Here is a 22,229-nt window from a genome sequence, read left to right as displayed (position 1 = left end):
AAAGCCAGTCAAGTTATTCCAACAATTCCAAAAATAGGGCTTCAAATTTAGAGCTATTAACAAAAGTTTCTGATTCTCAACAATTTATTCCGATCCATAGATGAAAATTTAAGATGCATCGTTGTATATACGAGGAATATATAAACTTAAATATGATCTATTTCCTAGTGGAACCAAACCCCCCTTTGGATGCCTTTCATGTTTTTTACTTTTAAAATAAAAAAAAAATTATATAAAGATAGAACATTTTGTAATATATATATATATATATATAAATTTGTTTTGTTTTTAAAATTCATTTTTAGAAATTTTAAAATCAGAGATAGTAAAATTTTTTATACCTCTATATTTTTGAATGGTTTTTTAATTTATTACTCTTTCAATACAAGTTGGTAAGAGTTTTTGCCTCTTTTATAGAAGTTATTTATAATCTTTGACAAGGAACTAATGCCTCTTTTTCTTCTTTTATTATGGCCCCAAATGGGAGAAACATTGCAAATATGGTTCATTTTACCTAATTTGCATTTTGAGGTATTAAGTCTATGAGAGAGCCAATTGAACTAGCAACATTAAAACATCTTTCATATACACGGGATGAAAATATTTAGTAACCGTGACTTACGAATTTATGAAGCATCACTATTTGAAAATATGGTTAAATATACTTAACACTTTTAATTTTTACCGTGTTCTACGATTTACCACCTTTACATTCAAAACTCTATATTTTGTTCCTTAGACTTGTTAAAAAGTTAATGATCAATTTGTTAAGTGAAAAACAAGATTGAAATGCAAAGAAAAACACACTTCGTCCAAATTTGAAGTTGTCACGCTTTCCAATTACATGCGAAAATCACAAATAACCATATAAACATCTCTCTAAAATCAAAAATCAAATCAGGTGATTGTCATGTTTCGAAAATATTTTAGAAATTTCATTACAAAATTGTCAATTCAAAATTGATTATACCTAAAATTCGAACTAATACTCATATCAAAGTGCAAAAAAGAATAATTACATTTATAATTTTATGAAGAATTTATAATTGAGAGCAAGAAGTTGCTAGCAATGAGTGTGAAAGAGTTAGCTTTCACATTCAACAAGTCGTAGGATAAAGTGTTACTTTTTAAATATGAAAGGACCAAATGCAAAATACATTAAAATTGAAATCCTTGAAAATAAAAATCTTGTGGGATTAATTGTGTAACCTTTCCATTACAACACCTTCCATTTGGTCTTTAGGTGTTTTGAATACAAGACTTTGTATGAAAATGACAACTATAGTAATCTTTTAACTGAGATTATTGCATAAAATAGATGAAAATTAACTCTAGCATTAGAAATAATTAAGGCAGTGGAGGTTGGCATATGGGCTGTTGGTGAAAGAGGTTTCATCAAGGTGGATCTGATCAGAGGAAGCTGCCCAGGTATTTCTGGATGACCCCGCGACTTAGAATCTTGTACACTTTTTCTGTAGGATGGTAACTGTCCCAAAATACGTACTTTGTCACATCTTTACAAGTAAAGGGATTAAATCGGTTGCATAGTACTACAGACTCTATCGTCCCCGTGCCACAGCATCCTTTATTCGCTACCTCAAGTCCTGAAAAAAATAATAAAAAATAAATAAATAAAACCCCAGATTCAAGAACTAAAAGGATAAAATTTTACATCAGAAAACTGAAAACAAAACAACAAAAAGAAGAAAAAAGTGACAAAAGAAAACAAGAGGTATTACCTGATTTTTGAGGGTTTTGGATGATATCAAGCAAGGGGTTATAAATATCAACATACACAAACTTTGCAAGGGGAAAGTTGGTGTTGAGAGAATCCAATCCAGACGAGAGCTGAGTGTTGAATAACTTGGCTGCTTCGTTGAGCTTCTCAGCACACTCTCTTTGTATCCCTCCTGCTAAGCTTCTCTGTGATGGCAGGCATCCTAACGGAGGTGCACCGAAAACAGCTATTCTTCGTGCCCCCAATCCATACAGTTCCTTTAAATTTTGTTTTATAAAAGACAATTGTTAAATAATTGAATATTAGGAAATGGAAATGGAAATGGAAATGGAAATGGAAGAGCATGGCAATTGAAATTACCTTTAAGAAAGAAGACGCCAAGGTTACCAGAATATCTGCGTAAGAAGCAAAATCATACTGCTCTTTCCGAACGGTGAAATATGTAGAGGTAATGTCATTACTGCTCTGTACCACTAAAAACAAGCTTTTTCTTAGAATGGTGTTTGTTCTTTCTTCTCCAACCATGGCTTTCAGCTTTCCTGTGTACTCCTTGAACATTTCTAATTGATCCGACAGTGAAAAAACTGACTGATTTTGTTTACACAAAAATGAAAACAAAATTGAATAGAAATATAAGGTTAAAGAAATGGTCAATATCTTCTCTGAAGGAAAATTTATGTACCGGAATCTTAGATGTTAGAGGGTCATATCCTGAAGCGCCTGAAGCGAAGGTTACTCCAGTGAGGAGATCACTAGGTTGAAGAGTTGGGTCTAAATATGCCGGCAACAGCTTTTTGATTCCCAATAGTTCAGCTGAAGCTCAATTTGAGAGAAAAAAACTAGTTAATTTCTCTAACAATAAATAATCCAAAAGGAAAGGAACGTATTATCATTCAAGAATTATCTGTGAAAATTGAGTTTTTTTTTTTTTACAACATTTGGGAACTTTTTTTCTTTTTCAATATAGAATAAAAATGGGACAGAACTGTAATTAAACTAGGTTTCCGTTGTCTTTGGGGACCCAGTAGGTCCATCGGGTGCGTTGGAAGACCCTACGAAGACAACATGGTATAAAGTAAAGAGGTATTTGAGCTATAGGAAAAGAAAAGAGGGCATGCATAATGCTGGAAAGAGTAGAAGAATGGGAGTTGCAACCAACGAAGTCGGAGGGAATTTTGCCATTGCTAAATCTTCCAGTTGGTATTCCTCCACTGAAGTCCCTCCCATAGGGTGGATAATTGGACTTAGCCACAGTAACAAGATTGTTGTTATTGCCTGCGTCCACGATCGAATCCCCGAAAACTATCACAGCCGGAATTGTTCCATTCTCCGGTAGCTTTACCAGGGCTCCTGTGCTGCATAAACTGATAAAAACGGAAACAAAAAATGGAATGACGGAAGAAGAATATGAAAGCATTTTCAACCCTCTGTTCGGAGCCTGTCTAAGCCATATATTTATATACATATATAGGGCAGGTGTGACAATTCATGCGACATGGAGGACTCTTGTTGTAAGGTGACTACCGATCTTTAATTCTTGTCAGTGACCTGCAGCGATCAGGGCTCTTCAGTCCGGTGACCACCCCAGTCTCCACATGTATGATCTCTCTCAAAATCCACCATGATTTAATCAAGCCACCTAAATTAAGTTTTATTTCCTACCGCCAGACAGACAGGTTGCTTAAAGCTTCACACGCCGTTCTAAATAAATAAATAAAAAAAACACATCAAGTTGGTGGAATAGTCATTTCAGTACTCAACTGAACAGAGGAATGAAGAGGGGGGCTGAAACTCTGAATCTTTGATAAACATCAAATTGGTCAAACACTTCAAGCCAAGTGAACCGCAATGAACCAATTGTACGGAACGGACAGCAAAATTTAAGAGCCCTGCACCCCTGCAGCTATGAGGTGTTGTAAGACGTAATGGGTTTGGTTCATGGGAGAATTATGCTTTCAACCACGTTAGGTTGGGTAATGGTCTTCTTTATCACTCGTAATTAAACCCAAAAGCTAATGAAAAAATAGAAATTAAGAGGGATGATATTATTATATTTAAAAAATTCTTAAAATACCTTTAACTATTAAATATAAAAAACTAACCGATCACCTCACTTTTCTCATTCTCTTTTTGACTCTTTTACCCTTCTCTCATCCATTTAATAGTGGAACCGAACCAAGTTAAATCATTTTTCATCAAAGTGAATATGAAATATGGTTAAAAAAGTGAATATAAAATATGGTTAAAAATTATTATTGCCAAATGCATTTTTGAAATGAATAACTTTTAAATACCTCATCAAATATTATTCTTTTTTCCAACTTACATAATATATAATAAATATTTTTTAAATATGTTGAAAACTTACATAATATATAATAAATATTATTCTTTATTTCAAACTTATATTATTTCTCATATATATTAAATAATTTTTAAACACTTCATAAAATATTAGTATTATTTGTTTGCCCTAACTTGTAAATTATATATCATCAAATATTATTTTTTTCAAATTTATAGAACATATAATAAATACTTTTTAAATACCTCATAAAATATTATTAATTTTTTTTTTTTAACTTGCAAATTAGACACATGGTGTTTATTATTTCTCATGTTATTTTGAAAATAATATAAACACTCACATGCATATATATATATATATATATACATATATATATATATATATATATATATATATATATATATATATATATATAGGGTAATTGGCCAAATTAAAGTCTTCAAAATATTCAAAATTTCTCCATTCTAAAATTATATAATTGTTCCCACACTAATCCTAAATATTTTTTAATAAAGATTTAAATATTTAAAACTATTAAAATAAATATTTTCTAATTAAAGCAATTTTTTCAAAGTAATAATATAAAAATCATGAAATCTTCAAAATTATAATTACAACAAATATTTTAAATTTTAAAACTAATTTCATAATTTAAATTAATGATTTTAAAAAATAAAAATGTCATAAAAATAATTTTTGTTTATTTTTTAATTTCATTTAAATATGATTTTTTTTAATCTCTATTGATAACAATGAAATTATGTTTATAAATGCAAAATAGTAAAAATATATATTTCATTTAGTTTACTTATAATGAACAATTCAAACATGATTGATTTTAATTTTATTTCCTTTGTGTTAATTTTTGTAGGGAATGTCTTAATGACATAGTTTGATTAAAAAAAAAAAAAAAAAACTATCAATAATCGTCTTAATGTCAAACTCAAATTGTTTAAAAATCGGATAAAACCTATTAGGAGCCTTGTACACCCTTATACACCTGGCACATTTTCCTTGTACAGTTAGTGTAATACCCTTGTACAATGACACAAATTTCATATATGTCCTAAGTTATATGTCCATGTAGGTGTATTAATCATATTTTTAATGGTTTGGTTGACAAAATGGTGAATGACTTATGGTCATTTTTTTTCCCCAAATATCATTATTGAGGAAAATATTGGAATTTTCATGTGAGAGTTAAATAAAGTGCATGACATAGGTGTACAATCCTTGGGTGACAAGGAAAATAAAAAAGTGATTTAGAATCTATTGAAATCATTCACAAAAGATAATCTTGTACACCTTTATACAATTAGTACATTTTTCTTGTACAGTTAGTATAATATCCTTATACAATGACACAAATTTCATCTCTTCTAAGTTATATGTCCACGTAAGAGTGTTTAACCATATTTCCAATGGTTTAGTTGAGAAGATGGTGGATGACTTAAGGTCAAAAAAAATTTTCCCCATATATCATTATTAGGGAAAGTATTGAAATTTCCATGTGGAAATTAAATAAAGTGCATGACATATGTGTACAATTCGTGAGTGATAAGAAAAATAAAATAATGACTCATAATCGATTGTAATATTTCGCAAATGGTAGCATTGTACACCTTTGTACACTTACTATATTTTTATTGTACAATTAGTATAATAAAATTGTACAGTGACACAATAAATGAATAAATGATTTTTTTTCATATAAAAAATAGTACTAAACAAGGTTTTCAATTTTCATTTTTAAAAATAGTTTTCATTTTTTAATTAAACATATTTTCAAAAAGAGACAATATAGAAAATAAAAATTATTTTAAAAAATAAAAAAATAAAATAAAAACTAGAAAAATATTTTAAAACCAAACTCAAATATAATCTATATAATTTTTAACTACTTGTTTTCATTTAAAATAAGTAAATATATCTTTCAACCTTTTTATATAAAAAAAATTCAATCTCTACTATGATATAATACACTTCTAAAATTAGGTCATATGAAAACATTTTAATTGAGTACTTAAAATAAAAACTCTTCATCCATCCTCTTTCTTTCTTTTTCTTTTTCTTATTTTAATAAATTTTCAATTAATTCAAATCATTAAAAAAAATCCTTAATAAACAAATTTGTAACATTTCATATAACTTATTACTAAAAGTCATGTTCAAAAAGTTATTAAAATAAAGAAGGAAGAAGATTAAAAAAATTAAACTTTTTATTTTATAATAGTAAAAAAAAACTTTAAAATACTTTTTAGTATAAAAGAAATTAAAATAGTGAATATTTTATTTTAAACAGTGCTTTAATCATTAAATTATTTACTTTTAAAATGTAAAAGATAAAAATAACATTAAAAGATAATTTTTATTTATTTAAATTAATATTTTTTAGAAAGTATTTTCCAAAATAGTCTTTGAATCATCAATATAATTTTTGTTCATTTATAATTTTAAAATAAAAAATAATGTTGATTTTTCAATTATTTATAAAAGAGTTTAAAAACAAATAATGAAAAATAAAAAAATTGTTAAATAAGAAAGAATAGTGGCATGTGAAGAGTGGTAGAATAAAGAAAAAAATAAGTCAAATTAGTATTTTTGTCAATTACCATCTTATATCCTTATAATCAATTATGGGTGGTTGGAGGTCTTTACCTTAATTATCAAGCCTATATGGGTTTAAAACACAATTTTCCCTTAGTTCATTTGCTTTAAATGATGACTTGCAAACTGCTTCTTGTGGCCTATTAAATTTTTTACCAGCTCTTGCTCCAAAATTAAAATTGCAAATAAGCCTTCCACTCAAGCAAAACATTTTTAATTACCTAAAATTTGTTTTCAAGGGGATCAAGCACTGCTTAACTATTTTATTATCTAAAATTTTATAATGTTTGATAATTCCAATTATTGTGGGATAAAATTAAAATGAGGGTAAGGGAAAATGGTAAATAAGCAAAAGGCTAAGCTATCAAGTAGTATTTATCGAAACCCAAACTCAGACTACTGAATATATATATATGATGGGATTTAAATCGTTAACTAAGGATACATGACATCATATGAGACTAAAATATAAATAATGAGATTTGAAAGTATATACATGATATCACATGATTGACGGTGCGCCAACCAAAAAAAGTAGATGAACTTGATAAATAAACATAACTATCTTTTTTTAATTGCCTCATATCAAACTTGACAATATAAGAAGGACCACTCAAATTTTTTTATCACAAATCTTTACCCTGATTCAAAATTTCTTCTAAAATAGAGCTAATTAATTTATTCCAACAATGCCATAGGGCATCAAATTTGGAGCCACTCATCAAAAGTTTCAAATTGTCAACAATTTATTCCAATCCAAGATGAAATTTGAGTATGTATGCTTAACCATGATTTGTTTCTGATTCAAATCAAACCCAACTGAGGAATTACCATTTTTGCTTCCTTTGTTGCCACTTCAAATGGGAGAAACATTACAAATACAGTTTATTTAACCTAACAGGCATTTTGAGATATTAGGTCTATTAGAGATCCGTTTGGGATAGCAAAATTAAATCATTTTTCTCATAAATTATGTGATTTCCAGTGCAGGTAGGATAAAAAATACTTGGTGATAGTGACTTGTGAATTTATGAAGCATCATTAATATTTGAAAATATGCAACTTGTGAGAAATTACAGGTAGCAATCCAGTCAGAGGGAACCCTTCCATTACAACACCTTCCATTTGGTTTTCCTCCAAGGTAATTGCTTTAGGTGTTCGAATATGCTGTATTGGGATTTGATACACTTTGAAAATCATATCAAACTGTTATTACCAAATAAAAAGAAAAAAAACAAGAAGATAACATTCAATTTCACCATTACAAACAATCAGGGTCAGGATGGAGCATGCCATATGGGCTGTGGGTAGGATATAAATCAGCGAGCTGAGTTTGATCAGAGGAAGCTGTCCACGTATTCCTGGATGATCCTACCTATTAGAATCTTGTACACTCGTTCTGTAGGATGATAACTGTCCCAAAATACATACTTGGTCACATCATTACAAGTAAACGGATTCAATCGGTTACATAGCAATGCAACCTCTATTAACCCCGTGCCACAGCATCCTTTATTCGCTACTTCAAATCCTGAAACAATTTAGGGGATAAAAGATTTTCCCATACCCATGAAAGAAAACCCAAAAACGGAACAAAACAAAACAAGAGGTATTACCTGATTTTTGAGGGTTTTGGATGATATCAAGCAAGGGGTTATAAATATCAATATACACAAACTTTGCAAGGGGAAAGTTGGTGTTGAGAGAATCCAATCCAGATGAGAGCTTAGTGTTGAATAACTTGCATGCTTCATTGTAATTCTCTACACACTCGCTTTCTATCCCTCCTGCTATGCTTTTCTGTGATGGCAGGCACCCTAACGGAGGTGCACCGAAAACAGCTATTCTTCGTGCCCCCAATCCATACAATTCCTTAAAAATTTGTTTTATTTAAGATAATTATTGAAGAATTGTATGTTAGGAATTGGAAATGGAAGAGAATGGCAATTGAAATTACCTTAAAGAATGAAGAAGCCCAGGTTACCAGAAGATCTGCGTAAGAAGAAAAATCATACTGCACTCTCCGAACGGTGAAATATGTAGAGGCAATGTCATTACTGCTTTGTACCACTAAAAACAAGCTTTTGCTTAGAATGGTGTTTGTTCTCTCTTCTCCAACCATGCCTTTCAGCTTTCCTGTGTACTCCTTGAACATTTCTAATTGATCCGACAGTGAAAAAACTGCCTGATTTTTTTCACACAAAAATGAAAACAAAATTGAATAGAAATATAAGGTTAAAGAAATGGTCAATATCTTCTTTGAAGGAGAATTTATGTACCGGAATCTTAGATGTTAGAGGGTCATATCCTGAAGCGCCGGAAGCGAAGCTTACTCCAGTGAGGATATCACTAGGTTGAAGAGTTGGGTCTAAGTATGCCGGCACTATCTCTTTGATTCCCAATTCTTCGGCTGTGGCTCAAATTGAGAGAAAAGATTAGTTTAATATCTCTAGCATTCAATAATCCAAACAGTTGTACCCTAAAGAAAAGGAACGTGTTATCATTCGAGAATTATTCTGTGAAAATTTAACAAATGGGACAGAAGGGTAGTTTGGTTTCAGTTGTCTTAGGGGGCCCAGCAAGTCGGGTGCAGTGGAGGACTTCATAAAAAGTTAAAAACAATGGAGTTTAAAGTAAAGAAAAATTGTATAATGTAGGAGTTTTGTGTATTTACTATTTACTCCAAAATATGAATAATTCGAAAAAAAGGGGTGTTTCATGGATGTGTAGGAGATGTGAGGGCATGCAGGAGGAAAGAGTAATAGGAGAATGGGAACCGACCAATGAAGTCGGAAGGAATTTTGCCATTGCTAAATCTTCCCGTTGGAATTCCGCCAATGAAGTCCCTCCCATAGGGCGGAAAATTGCCCTTAGCAAAGGTAACAAGATCGTTGTTATTGCCAGGGTCCACTATCGAATCTCCGAAAACTATCACTGCTGGAACTGTTTCATTATCTGGTAGCTTTATCAGGGCTTCTGTGCTGCATAAAATAATAAAAACGGAAACAAATAGTGGAATAGTGGAAGAGGAAGAAGAAAGCATTTTCATCCTCTCCTTGGGTTTGGAACCTGTCTGAGCTAAATGCCTATGCGAGAAGAGGTTGAACAATTGATTGTTTTGTGTGTTCTAATGTCTCATATCAGTGTCTTATATATATATAAGCTGCTTAAGATAATTTTGGACTGGCCAGATCATGATCAGACTTTTCTTTTGAACATAACAAGTGGGGTCCCACATTATCATAAATTGTTAATTATTATAATTATAACTCAATCAATTCCTTTTTCCTTTTAGTTTCGATGACTTTTCTATTTGTAACTATTTCCATGTGTTTTGCACATGCACATTTAAGTAATAAAGTTAATATTATAAATTTTTTAATTATTTAATAAAAATAATAATAATAATAATTTAGTTAAAAGTGATACAAAATTTTTAAAATTTTAAGTATTTATTTTTTAAAAAATATTGTAGTCTTATGACAATTCTATGTAATATATTTATTCTATAATATATACATTGAGGAATACAGGGTGTTGTGTCATAGATGTGAATATGGGTACTAGTGACAATATTAAATCCTTAAGAGCATGTGTATATATCCAGATCACATAAAACTGTTGTGACAACTAATAACAATCATTGGACATGAGATTTTTTAACATTTATGAAGTTATAGCTTCTACATAATTTTCATCAATATGACAGATATTTTCTAAAGGTAGCCCTTGTTGCATGCATATTATTAATTATTTCCGTTGCAACAAGTATCAATCTGGGTGGAAAGCAGGAAGATATAAGACGAATGATGGAGACTTTAAGATATTATGATAATTTAATATCAGCAACACAACCCCCACATGTAAAACATTAATTGGTTCTGCATAAAAAAATTTACAAAGCTAAGATCTCAAACTTGCAAGTTTGACAAGTTTACCAAATATTTACCCTGGTTCAAAATTTCTTCTGGGCATAGAGCTGATGATCAGGTGATTCAAAATAGAAAGTAGGCAACCTTTCCATTACAACACATTCCATTTGGTTTTCTTCCCATGAAATTACTTTGGGTGATTGAATATGTTGTACTGGGATAGATTGATACACAAGATTATCACAAAGACAGGAGGATAGTATTCAATTTCACCACTACAAATAATTAAGGCAGTGGATGAGGTTGGCATGTGGGTTGTTGATGAAAGAGAAATGAGTCTGATCAGAAGAAGCTATCCACGTATTCATGGATGATCTCACCAATTAGAATCTTGTACACTCGTTCAGTTGGATGATAACTGTCCCAAAATACATACTTGGTAACATCATTACAAGTAAACGGATTAAATTGGTTACATAGCACTGCAACCTCTATTAGCCCCGTGCCACAGCATCCTTTATTCACTACTTCAAATCCTGAAACAATTAAGAGGAAGAAAGCTTTTCCCACACCCATGAAAGAAAACCAAAAATCAAACAGAACAAAACAAGAAGTATTACCTGATTTTTGAGGGTTTTGGATGATATCAAGCAAGGGGTTATAAATATCAATATACACAAACTTTGCAAGGGGAAAGTTGGTGTTGAGAGAATCCAATCCAGATGAGAGCTTAGTGTTGAATAACTTGGATGCTTCGTTGTACTTCTCTACACACTCTCTTTGTATCCCTCCTGCTAAGCTTCTCTGTGATGGCAGGCATCCTAACGGAGGTGCACTGAAAACAGCTATTCTTCGTGCCCCCAATCCATACAATTCCTTTAAAATTTGTTTTATTTAAGATAATTATTGAAGAATTGTATGTTAGGAATTGGAAATGGAAGAGCATGGCAATTGAAATTACCTTAACGAAAGAAGAAGCCCAGGTTACCAGAAGATCTGCATAAGAAGCAAAATCATACTGCACTTTCCGTATGTCGAAATATGTAGTGGCAATGTCGTTACTGCTTTGTACCACTAAAAATAGGCTTTTGCTTAAAATGGTGTTTGTTCTTTGTTCTCCAACCATGGCTGTCAACTTTCCTATATACTCTTTGAACTGTTCTAATTGATCCGACAGTGAAAAAACCGACTGATTTTGTTCACCCAAAAAATGAAAACAAAATTGAATATAAATATAAAGTTAAAGAAATGGTTAATTAATATCCTCTTTGAAGGAAATTTTATGTACCGAAATCTTAGGTGTTAGAGGGTCATATCCTGAAGCACCTGAAGCGAAGCTTACTCCAGTGAGGAGATCGCTAGGCTGAAGAGCTGGGTCTAAATATGCCGGCAATAGCTTTTTGATTCCCAACTCTTCGGCTGTGGCTCAAATTGAGAGAAAAGACTAGTAAATTTCTCTAATAATAAATAATCCAAACAATATCCAAAGGAAAAGGAACATGTTATCATTGGAGAATTATTCTGTGAAAAATGAACAAATGCGACATAATTGTAAGTTGGCTTCAGTTGTCTTTGGGAGCCCGGTAGGTGGGGTGGAGTGGAGGGCTTCACAAAGACAACACTGCTTAAAGTCAAAGAAAAATTGTATAATGGACTAGCTTTGTGTATTTACTATCTACTCCTTCAAAATATAAATATTTCTAATTTAAGGAAAAAAAAGAAAAAGGAAAGAGGTATTTCATCTGTAGAAGGAGATATGATTGCATGCAGGACAGAGTACTAGGAGAATAGGACGGACCAATGAAGTCGGAAGGAATTTTGCCATTGCTAAATCTTCCGGTCGGAATTCCCCCATTGAAGTCCCTCCCATAGGGTGGAAAATTGCACTTAGCCACACTAACAAGATCGTTGTTATTGCCAGGGTCCACTATCGAATCTCCGAAAACTATCAGAGCTGGAACTGTTTCATTATCTGGTAGCTTTACCAGGGCTTCTGTGCTGCATAAAATAATAAAAACGGAAACAAAGAGTGGAATAGTGGAAGAAGAAGGAGACGAAGAAAGCATTTTGATCCGCTCCTTGGGTTTGGAACCCTGTCTAAGCTAAAAAGCCTATGGGAGAAGAGGTTGAACAATTGATTGTTTTGTGTGCTCTAATGTCATATATCAGTGTATTTATATATGAGCTGCTTAAGATATTTTTGGACTGGCCAGATCAGACTCTCTTTCTGGATAAAGCAAGTGGGATCCGGAGATCACGATCAACGTAATGGGCCAAACCAATTTAGGGGTAAAATTGTAATTTATTAAATTAATTAATTAATTAATTAACTAATAAGAGTAAAAATGTATTTTCGTATTTAAAATCCCTAGGTATAAATTAGATCTTTATCTTCTCTATTAAAAGACATTTTTACATGAAGATCAGAAGTATTATAAAGAGTAGGATTGAAGAATTGGAGATTTAAGGTTGATGATCAATTTTTCAGGTAAGATTTTAATCCTTAAATTAACATTTATATTCGATAATTAGTTTTAAACATTTTAGATATTCTTTGAAATATCTCAAATAATATTAGGGTTTGTTCAATTAATTTTTAGATCAAAAGATTGGAAATTTATGAATGTGTATTAATTTATGATGAAAATTAGAAAATTTAGAAAATTTCAATTGAATAGAAAAAAAATGAATGAAAGATTAATGGAAGAAAAGAAATTTTAGATTTAGAAAATAAATAAATAAATCATTAGTAGAGACTTTAAATTGGAAAAAAAAAGTATAGATATATGTATTGTGTGAAAAATAAAAATAAAGATAAATAAATATAATGAGAGGCGTGTATGTGGCTTTATACAATGTTGTGGGATTAAAAAGAGAAAAATAATAATTGGAGGACGCGTGTGTTGCCAAGGTATTAACTTAGGCATTGAAAAAAATTATATATGTAAATATATTATTATAATAATAAATAATGAGAAAAAACATGAGGCTTATTGTTTGTGCCAAGGAAGATAAGAGGGTAATGGGATGGTTATGTATTGAATTTAAAAATTAATCAAAAATAATAATATTTAGTTTTGAGCTAACAAAGGAAATATTAGTAATAATAATAGTTTAATGCAATAAATAGAAAAACAATATATTTTTTATAAAATTAGTTTAAAAATAATAACAATAAATTAATGGAATTTAGGGAATAAATTTTGGGAAGAACCTAAATTTTTAGAAGAATTAAAAAACTCACGTGTTAAATTATTATTGATTAAGAAGTTAAAAATAATAGGTGACATAATATAGACAATTATTAGGGTTCTCAAACCTATAAATTTAGATAAATAGTTAATAGTAATAGTTGTGTGTTTTTTTTTTTTTTTTTTTTTTGTTAGCTTTGAAATAGGTTCTTTGAGGCGAAATTCTTTGAGATTAAATACTTCAATGTTCTTTAGTACTTATTTGAGGTGAGGGAAATAAATGCAAGTTTTGTAAAAGGAAATAGTTTCTTTTTATATTGTATTTTGAAATGTGTAAAAATAATATTTTTATTTCTATGCATGGATCAAATATATGTTTTGCATGGAAAATATGTTTGAACATTTTATTTGTTTATGAAAAATGAAAATTGTGGATATATGATATTTTATTTTATAAATTTGATTTAATGAAATGAAGTGTTTGGCTCTGGTTTTTATGGCCCTAGTCAACAAATTATAAATATTGACATTTCTATAACCCTAATCAACATGTTATAATAATTGATATTATATGGTCCTAGTCAACAGGTTTCAATATTTGACCTTATGACCCTAGTCAACTAATTATAATTGTTGATTTTTTGTTTTGTTCACCTTAAATAAAATAAATTTGAAACTAGTCACTCATTTATGAAGTTCTTTTAATTGAGCACCATTTGTTATTTGATAATCAAAATAAAGATATTTTGAATGTATTAGATTTGGTTTTGATGTGAAATTGTTTTGAAATGGATATGAGAAAGTTTTGTTGAAAAGTTTTGAATGTATTAGCATGTTTAACTCAAAAGCTTTTATGAAAATAATTGTATGTTATATCTTCGATTTATAATTATAATTGAAAAATGTTTGAACCATGAAATTGTATTGATGTTCCTTATTGAGCTTAAAACGCATGCCCATTTGTTGATCATTTTTCAAGTACTCTCAGTTCGAACGAGGATAAATTTTAATTCTCGTTTAAATTATTTGAGTTTGGAGTTATTTGGACAATAACACTTTGGTTAATGTGTTAGTTTTTAAAGTTGATATTTAGAAATTTTAGACTTTATTTATTTAACTACTCTAAATAGGAATTTGGTAATAGGTAATTTTCAATTAAAATATGAATGTTTGTGTCGTTTCCACTTTGAGCCTTCGGGTTTGAGGTGTGAAATGATCGTCATACCCTTTGAGTAAGTTTTGGGGTATGACAGTCAAACTCAGACTCTCTTTTTGGATATAACAAGTGGTGTCCCACACTATCATAAATTATTAATAAAGAAAAAAGACATCAATTTGAAAAGGACTTATAACAGTACCTAAAATTAACTGTTGATTTACTAACTTTGGTTGATAATTTTGTTCGATTATATACTTATTCTAATATATCATACTTTCAAGGGTCTTACAAGGTAGAATTGAGTTCAAATTACTTCACAATTAATTTATATATAAAGTGTATACACTTGAAATATATTATAATTAGAGAAATAGTTGTCACCAAACAACTGAATTGGAGCAAGGACATTTGAATTTCATGCATGGGATGTTTGAACGGTGTACATTGGATGTTCGTACGCCACACATAGGTCATTCAAACCTCATGAATAAGACATCCAAAGCTCACATATGGGACATTTGAATGTCCATGGACGATCGAACTCCTATTAATGAGTGTTCAAACATCCACAAGTTGTTCAAACATCCCTTGTGAGGCGTTCGAATGTTGGTGCCTCCATTTATATAATTTTTTTTACTTATTTTCATATTTTAAATTGTTTTTTTTTTTTTTGGTAATTTTAATTTCAAAAAATCCCTCCAAAATTCTTTCCTAGGGTTTTTCTATAAATAGATTTTTTTTAAGTCGAAAAATATGCTCATGCAAAAAAATCATCTCTTTGTCCTAAATCTCTATCTCTTAAAAAAAATTGGTGCAGTCTTGAAAGAAATTTTAACAAAGAAAAAGGATGTGACAATCCATTAGCCTCAATACAAGGTTGAAGCGCTAAGGAGCATGGAGTATTACATCAAGGACTTAAAGGGTTTGATAGGTATTGAGTCGTATTAGACCATGGGAAGTTTGTACATCCAACACCCTATTTCTCATTCATTTTTTCCTTCATAAATTCTATCCTCGCATTTTCTATTGACATTCTTTCAAGTTTTTGCACTATTTCACTTTAGATTCATCTTTGTAGGGCATTTCAACTCAAATTCTAGGATTCTTTTAATTGCATAGTTTCTCAAGTTAATTGTTAATTTTCTAGTATTTCTTGTTTTTCTTTCATGGCACGTTGTAGAGGTACTAAGTGAACACTCACATCTTTGTCTAGGTCCTTAAACCTTAAGACTCCAATCCATCATTTAATACCATAGATAATCTCTCTCTCCATTGCTTTTGGTATCCAAAGCAAAACATCACAAACTTAGACTTTTCCTAAGTTCATGTGCATCACTTAGATAACCCAAGATACTTGAAGTTGTTAAGTCAGCCTTCCCCTTGTACTTAGCTAGGTAGGCTAAGTTAGGTATATGACTTGGAAGCTCAAAATGCATAACAAAGGCAACACTTAGGAAAGGAAGTTTTGTATTGTACAAAAGATGTTTTACAAGGCTACAAACTCTTAACTTGTTCGTTGCCTTGGCTAAATGAGGTCTCCTCCTTTTTATATGCAATCAAGGAACTCTCTAGAATCCACAAACATTCCTTACATCTCCGAAATTCTATAGAAACTCCTAGACAAAAATTATGTACAAGTATTTACAATACTTGTCTAGAACTCTCTAGATAGCTCCACACTCTTCCCTTGTCTTCCATCGTAGTGTAGAGATGTGTGGACATATCTAGGCTTTCTAGAACCTTCCACACTCCTCTACTAGTGTAAAAGACTCCAAGAGGTTCCAAAAGCTTCTTGCTCACCTATATAAGCTTAAGGGAGGATCACTGGAGTAGGTTGTGACAATTAGGAGACTTCCTATTAAAGATTTTTTGAGATGTGTGTTGGGCTGAAGCACCAACTAGACCTTTAATTTCCACTATTGGGGATATTTTGATCCCCTATATTTTTTATGATCATGGATTGGGAGCCTTTGACTTTCATTCGATCAAGAGGTTGTTATTTTCATTATAGTTTGATGTTCAAACATCTTTAACTACACTCTAAGGATACATTTTAGCCTCTTTATGTAAAGGTATACTTTCAATCTCATCCCAAGACTTATCTATTAGGTCACGAGTATGAGACCATAGCAAGGCTTCACTCTACCCATGGTACTTGATGTCCCAACTCTCTCACCATCCAAGTGCAAGTTTATAGCTTGTCCTCTTTTGGGGAGACTTGAACCCAACTCTTTTATATACCACTTATAGATATAGTCAATTTGGCTTAGCTTCTAGGCACATTTGGGTGCAATATGCATGTTCTTTTCAAGTCTATTACTTTTGTGATATTTCTCTGATTTATACATTTTCTTCCCACATATTGCTTTTCACATGATTGTTAGTTGAGCATGTGCATATAACAGGATTTTTGTAAGAGTATTACAATCAAGTGCATGAAGGTTAAGATGGTTTTAACTTAAGATTTAATGAGGTTGATCTTAAGAGTAAGGGGGGTCTCATTACAACCTATTTTTTGTCACAAAATTGTCAAAGGGGGAGATTGTTGATATATTATATTAGATTAGCAATTTTGTTTCATTATAGCATTGAGTCTAATATATCATACTTCCAAGGGTTTTATGGGTTAGAATCAAGTTTGAACTACTTCAAAGTCTATTCATATAAGAAAAGCATATACATTGGATGTAATAAAGCATGAGAAATAGTTATTCAATATATACTAGGTGAAATTTTGGAGGGTATATCAAAAAACAAGTCAAACAAGTAAATTAGAGCTAAGATGTTCAAACATCACATATGAGATGTTCAAACTTCCATAGACCATCAAACATCCTTTGCAAGGCATTTGAATATTGATGCCTCCAATTGTATATCTTCAATTTATTTTCATATTTTAAGTGGTTTTTTTTTATAATGTTAGTTTCCAAAAATATCTTCAAAATGCTTCCTTAAAATTTTGGTATAAAAAAATGAGGTTTTCTAAAGTTGAAAAATAAAGAAAGAAAACACTCATCTCTCTGCCTTAGATCTTCATTCTTAGAACTTTCAAAGTTTAATCTTGAAAAATTTTTCACACAAGAAGAAGGGTATGACAATCCACTAGCCTTAGCACATAGGATTGAGGTATCTGTTAAAGAGTTCAAAGTGTTGTGTCATAGATGTTAAAGGTTGTATGGTCGATGCTGAGAGATATTAGATCCATAAGAGTATATGCATCCAAATCACATAAAAACTATGACAACTTCTTTCATATTTAGTGAATTTAATAACAATCATTTGACATGAGAAAGAACCCCAAGTCAATAAAGTAGTTAACCAAACAAAAGTATGTAGTTCATCATTTTCCGACACCTCTCGTTCATTCTTCTTCATTTCATCATGTTTGTTGTCGTTCATAGGTCCCAAGCCCTTCTTAGAAAGCTCTCCTCCCTCTCCAAAAACCAATAATAATAATAATAAATAAATCAATAAATCAACTTCAGTGATTTGCCTGTAGGAGGATCATCGAAGGTTGGAAAAAAAAAAAGCCTACTAGAGTAGGAGGTAAAGGGGCTATGTATATCTATTTCAATCGGAGTGATAGCCCAACTCGACAAATGGGAAAAAGATCAAATCACAGGCGATTGGTGGCCCTTTCAAGAGTTGTGGGTCATTGTCGTTGCATGAGTGGTAGCTCACGCTCAAAACTCCTCTGACACGAGTTCTAGTCGTTGCGTTGTGGTCCGTTTCCCGAATTCGCTTGTGTGATTTGCACTTCTGATTGGTTCCATCCATCTCCAACCCTAATGAATTGAGTATGAATGGGTCAGTTAGTCAAGTGGTACGGGTTTTCGGTCGGTTCCCGTTCGCCTACCCCCCTCAAAGTCCTTTAGTAGGTAGGGTGGTAAAATGAGATTTTTTTTTTTACATCTATAAAGTTATAGCTTTTAAATCTAGGTACAATTATTATGAATGACATTTCAATACAAGGATACAAAGAGCAAAGGCAATGGTAATGGTAATATTGGAAGCACAAATACAGTGTAATCAACTTGCCACTTTCAACTTTCTAGACCTTATACAAGCTGGATTTTAATTTTGTCAAAAAGTAATGAACTAATATTCTTAATTTTACATAATTTTCATCAATATGACAGATATTTTCTAGAGGTAGCTCTTGTTGCATGCATATTATTAATTAAGACAAGTGTCAAGGAAAGTGGAAAATAAACAAAATTATTTTTTATTAATTGCCCAAAAAAAAAACATTCCATAGGATGGAATTTTCTTCTATTGAAACTTGGCAATATAAGAAGAACCAATCACAATTTTTTCTTCTTCTTTTTTTCTTTTTTTTTTTTAACAAATCTTTACCCTAATTCAAAATTTCTTCTAGGAATAGAGCTGATGATCAAATTATTCAAAATAGAAGGTAGGCAACATTTCTAGTACAACACATTCCATTTGGTTTTCTTCCCATGAAATTACTTTAGGTGTTTCAATATGGGGAGAATTGTGTTTTGAGCCCAATTGGGCCCAAAAATTAACATTTAGTCCATATATCATGCATATTTAAGCCCAAGATCCAAACAGAGTACGAAAATTAAGATGAAGGATATTGTTTTTCATTAATCCCTAAAATACCCTTAACCCTTATATAAGCACAAGTGAGTGTGAATTTCAACTTTTTGTGTTTTTTTTTCCCTTTTATATTCCCTATTAAGTATTACTCATTTCTAACTTTTTTTTTCTTTTTCTTTCAATCTATATTTCTATTTTATGTCAAATAAAAAGCAATAATGTTTTTTTTGTTTTTCATTTTTAAAGATATTGAATCTTTTTGCTCTTATTATAAGCAATGATAAAAATTTTGGGATTTTTCATCCAAATATTTTTTATTTTTATGCATTTATATTTTAGTTTAATTTTCATTTTTTATTTTAAATTTATATTACCATTTCATTTATATTTTTCTCTTATTTCTAATTATTTTTTATATTTTCTACATTAACCATATTTTAAAAAATTTAAAAATTGACTAATATATATATATCCTTTTAGCTTTTTAATTTTTAATGTTTTTATTTTAAAAAATTTTAAAAGATAAATTTATTGAAAAAAATAACTCAAATATGAAGTTCTAATATTATATTAATAATTTTTCTTATATAAATAGACTAATGCAAAGTATTTTGACTCACAACAAGAAAATTGTCAATACAATTTTTTAGTTAAACTTTAGAAATTAAATTTCAAATAAAATATATTATATAAAATTTTATCTAAACATTATTGAAAATGGTATTTAATTTTTTTTATTGACTTTCAAATTTATCTAATTTTTTACTTGAAATGTAATAGAACATGTTGAACATGACTTTTAGAAATAAGTTAATTTTTTTTAATGATTTGAATTAATTGAAAATTTATTAAAATAAGAAAAAAAAAAATAAAGAGGATGGATGGAGAGTTTTATTTTAAGTACTCAATTAAAATGTTTTCATATGACCTAATTTTAGAAGTAGATTATATCAATACAGAGTAGAGATTGAATTTTTCTTATATAAAAGAGTTAAAATGTATATTTACTTATTTTAGATGAAAACAAGTAACTAAAAATTATATAGATTATATTTGAGTTTGGTTTTAAAATATTTTTCTAGTTTTTATTTTTTATTTTTTTTTATTTTTAAAAATAATTTTTATTTTCTATATTGTCTCTTTTTGAAAATACATTTAATTAAAAAATGAAAACTATTTTTAAAAATGAAAATTGAAAACCTTGTTTAGTACTATTTTTTTATATGAAAAAAAATTATTTATTCATTTATTGCGCCACTGTACAATTGTATTACACTAACTGTACAAAGAAAATGTACTAAGTGTACAAATGCGTACAAGGTTACAATTTGTGAAAGATTATAATAGATTATGAGTCATTCCTTTATTTTTCTTATCACTCACGAATTTTGTATATATGTCATACACTTTATTTAATTCCTCCAATAATTATATTTGGGGAAAAAAATTTTGACATTAAGTCATCCACCATCTTCTCAACTAAATCATTGGAGATATGGTTAAACACTCCTACATGAACATGGACACATAACTTAGGAGGGATATGAAATTTATGTCATTGTACAAGGGTATTACACTAACTATATAAGGGAAATGTACAAATTATACAAATGTGTACAAGATTACCTTTTGTGAATTATTTTAATCAATTCTAAACAACTTTTTTATTTTCCTTGTCACTTAAGGATTGTACGCCTACGTCATGCATTTTATTTAACTCTCACATGGAAATTCTAATATTTTCCCCGATAATGATATTTGGGAAAAAAAATTGATCCTAAGTCATCCACCATTTTCTTAACAAAACCATTGAAAATATGATTAATACACCTACATGAACATATAACTTATGAGAAATATGAAATTTGTATTATTGTATAAGGGTATTACACTAACTGTACAAGGGAAATGTGCTAAGTGTACAAGGGTGTACAAGGCTCCTAATAGGTTTTGTACAATTTTTAAACAACTTGAATTTGATATTAAGACAATTATTGATAGTTTTTCTTTTTCTTTTTCTACCAAACTATGTCATTAAGACATTCCCTATAAAAATTAACGCATAAAAAATAAAATTAAAATCAATCATGTTTGAATTGTTCATTATAAGTAAACTAAATGAAATATATGTTTTTACTATTTTGCCTTTATAAACATAATTTCATTGTTATCAATAAAGATTAAAAAAATAATATTTAAATGAAATTAAAAATAAACAAAAATTATTTTTATAACATTTTTATTTTTTAAAATCATTAATTTAAATTATGAAATTGGTTTTAAAATTAAAAATATTTGTTGTAATTATAGTTTTGAAGATTTCATGATTTTTACTTTGAAAAAATTGCTTTAATAAGAAAATATTTATTTTAATGATTTTAAATATTTAAATCTTTATTAAAAAAATATTTAGGATTAGTGTGGAGAGCAATTAGGTCATTTTGGAATGGAGAAATTTTGAATATTTTGAAAACTTTAATTCGGCCAATTACCCTATTTATACTTTCAAAACTAAGTATTAAAAATACTGTCTTCTTGATTAATATTATATATATATATATATATATATATATATGCATGTGAGTGTTTACATTATTTTCGAAATAATAAACACCATGTGTCTAATTTGTAAGTTAGAAAAAAAAAAATTAATAATATTTTATGAGGTATTTAAAAAGTATTTATTATATGTTCTATAAATTTGAAAAAATATAATATTTGATGATACCTAATTTACAAGTTAGAACAAACAAATAATACTAATATTCTAAAACAAATTTGTAACATTTCA

At 29.6% G+C, this 22,229-nt stretch overlaps 3 protein-coding genes across 4 annotated transcripts; all 3 read right to left on the bottom strand.

Annotated features, from left to right (window-relative positions):
* Nucleotides 1–1,164: 1,164 nt before the first annotated feature.
* LOC117907393 (GDSL esterase/lipase At3g14820-like) lies at nucleotides 1,165–3,349 on the bottom strand. The gene is made up of 5 exons (XM_034820924.1): nucleotides 2,894–3,349; nucleotides 2,421–2,551; nucleotides 2,099–2,326; nucleotides 1,740–1,995; nucleotides 1,165–1,604 (listed from the first exon to the last, which is right to left on the bottom strand). Exons 1-5 carry the CDS (start codon nucleotides 3,201–3,203, stop codon nucleotides 1,411–1,413), a joined length of 1,119 nt encoding a protein of 372 aa, XP_034676815.1. The 5' UTR covers nucleotides 3,204–3,349; the 3' UTR covers nucleotides 1,165–1,410.
* Nucleotides 3,350–7,915: 4,566 nt separating this feature from the next.
* LOC117907395 (GDSL esterase/lipase EXL3-like) lies at nucleotides 7,916–9,796 on the bottom strand. Its single transcript, XM_034820927.1, has 5 exons — nucleotides 9,435–9,796; nucleotides 8,933–9,063; nucleotides 8,611–8,838; nucleotides 8,270–8,525; nucleotides 7,916–8,184 (listed from the first exon to the last, which is right to left on the bottom strand). Exons 1-5 carry the CDS (start codon nucleotides 9,700–9,702, stop codon nucleotides 7,991–7,993), a joined length of 1,077 nt encoding a protein of 358 aa, XP_034676818.1. The 5' UTR covers nucleotides 9,703–9,796; the 3' UTR covers nucleotides 7,916–7,990.
* A 712-nt stretch (nucleotides 9,797–10,508) lies between these two features.
* On the bottom strand, nucleotides 10,509–12,639 carry LOC117907392 (GDSL esterase/lipase EXL3-like). Of its 2 annotated transcripts, XM_034820923.1 has the most exons (5): nucleotides 12,324–12,639; nucleotides 11,814–11,944; nucleotides 11,487–11,714; nucleotides 11,146–11,401; nucleotides 10,509–11,061 (listed from the first exon to the last, which is right to left on the bottom strand). In XM_034820923.1, exons 1-5 carry the CDS (start codon nucleotides 12,589–12,591, stop codon nucleotides 10,868–10,870), a joined length of 1,077 nt encoding a protein of 358 aa, XP_034676814.1. In that variant the 5' UTR covers nucleotides 12,592–12,639; the 3' UTR covers nucleotides 10,509–10,867. The 2 variants fall into 2 exon arrangements, with proteins under 2 accessions (XP_034676814.1, XP_034676813.1); XM_034820922.1 differs by having other exon boundaries at nucleotides 10,509–11,401.
* Between the last annotated feature and the right edge of the window lie 9,590 nt (nucleotides 12,640–22,229).

This window comes from Vitis riparia, chromosome 18 (genome assembly GCF_004353265.1).
Source record: "Vitis riparia cultivar Riparia Gloire de Montpellier isolate 1030 chromosome 18, EGFV_Vit.rip_1.0, whole genome shotgun sequence".
In the NCBI taxonomy this organism is placed as follows: Eukaryota; Viridiplantae; Streptophyta; class Magnoliopsida; order Vitales; family Vitaceae; genus Vitis; species Vitis riparia.
This window is presented reverse-complemented; position numbering and strand designations above follow the sequence as displayed.

Coding starts and splice junctions, on each gene's coding strand:
- LOC117907393 (XM_034820924.1), bottom strand. CDS start 3,203: ATGTATATAAATATATGGCTTAGACAGGCTCCGAACAGAGGGTTGAAA. Junction 2,552..2,893: donor AATTCCCTCCGACTTCGTTG/GTTGCAACTCCC, acceptor ATTGAGCTTCAG/CTGAACTATTGGGAATCAAA. Junction 2,327..2,420: donor CTCTAACATCTAAGATTCCG/GTACATAAATTT, acceptor AAACAAAATCAG/TCAGTTTTTTCACTGTCGGA.
- LOC117907395 (XM_034820927.1), bottom strand. CDS start 9,702: ATGAAAATGCTTTCTTCTTCCTCTTCCACTATTCCACTATTTGTTTCC. Junction 9,064..9,434: donor AATTCCTTCCGACTTCATTG/GTCGGTTCCCAT, acceptor TTTGAGCCACAG/CCGAAGAATTGGGAATCAAA. Junction 8,185..8,269: donor CCAAAACCCTCAAAAATCAG/GTAATACCTCTT, acceptor AAATTGTTTCAG/GATTTGAAGTAGCGAATAAA.
- LOC117907392 (XM_034820922.1), bottom strand. CDS start 12,591: ATGCTTTCTTCGTCTCCTTCTTCTTCCACTATTCCACTCTTTGTTTCC. Junction 11,945..12,323: donor AATTCCTTCCGACTTCATTG/GTCCGTCCTATT, acceptor TTTGAGCCACAG/CCGAAGAGTTGGGAATCAAA. Junction 11,715..11,813: donor CTCTAACACCTAAGATTTCG/GTACATAAAATT, acceptor GAACAAAATCAG/TCGGTTTTTTCACTGTCGGA.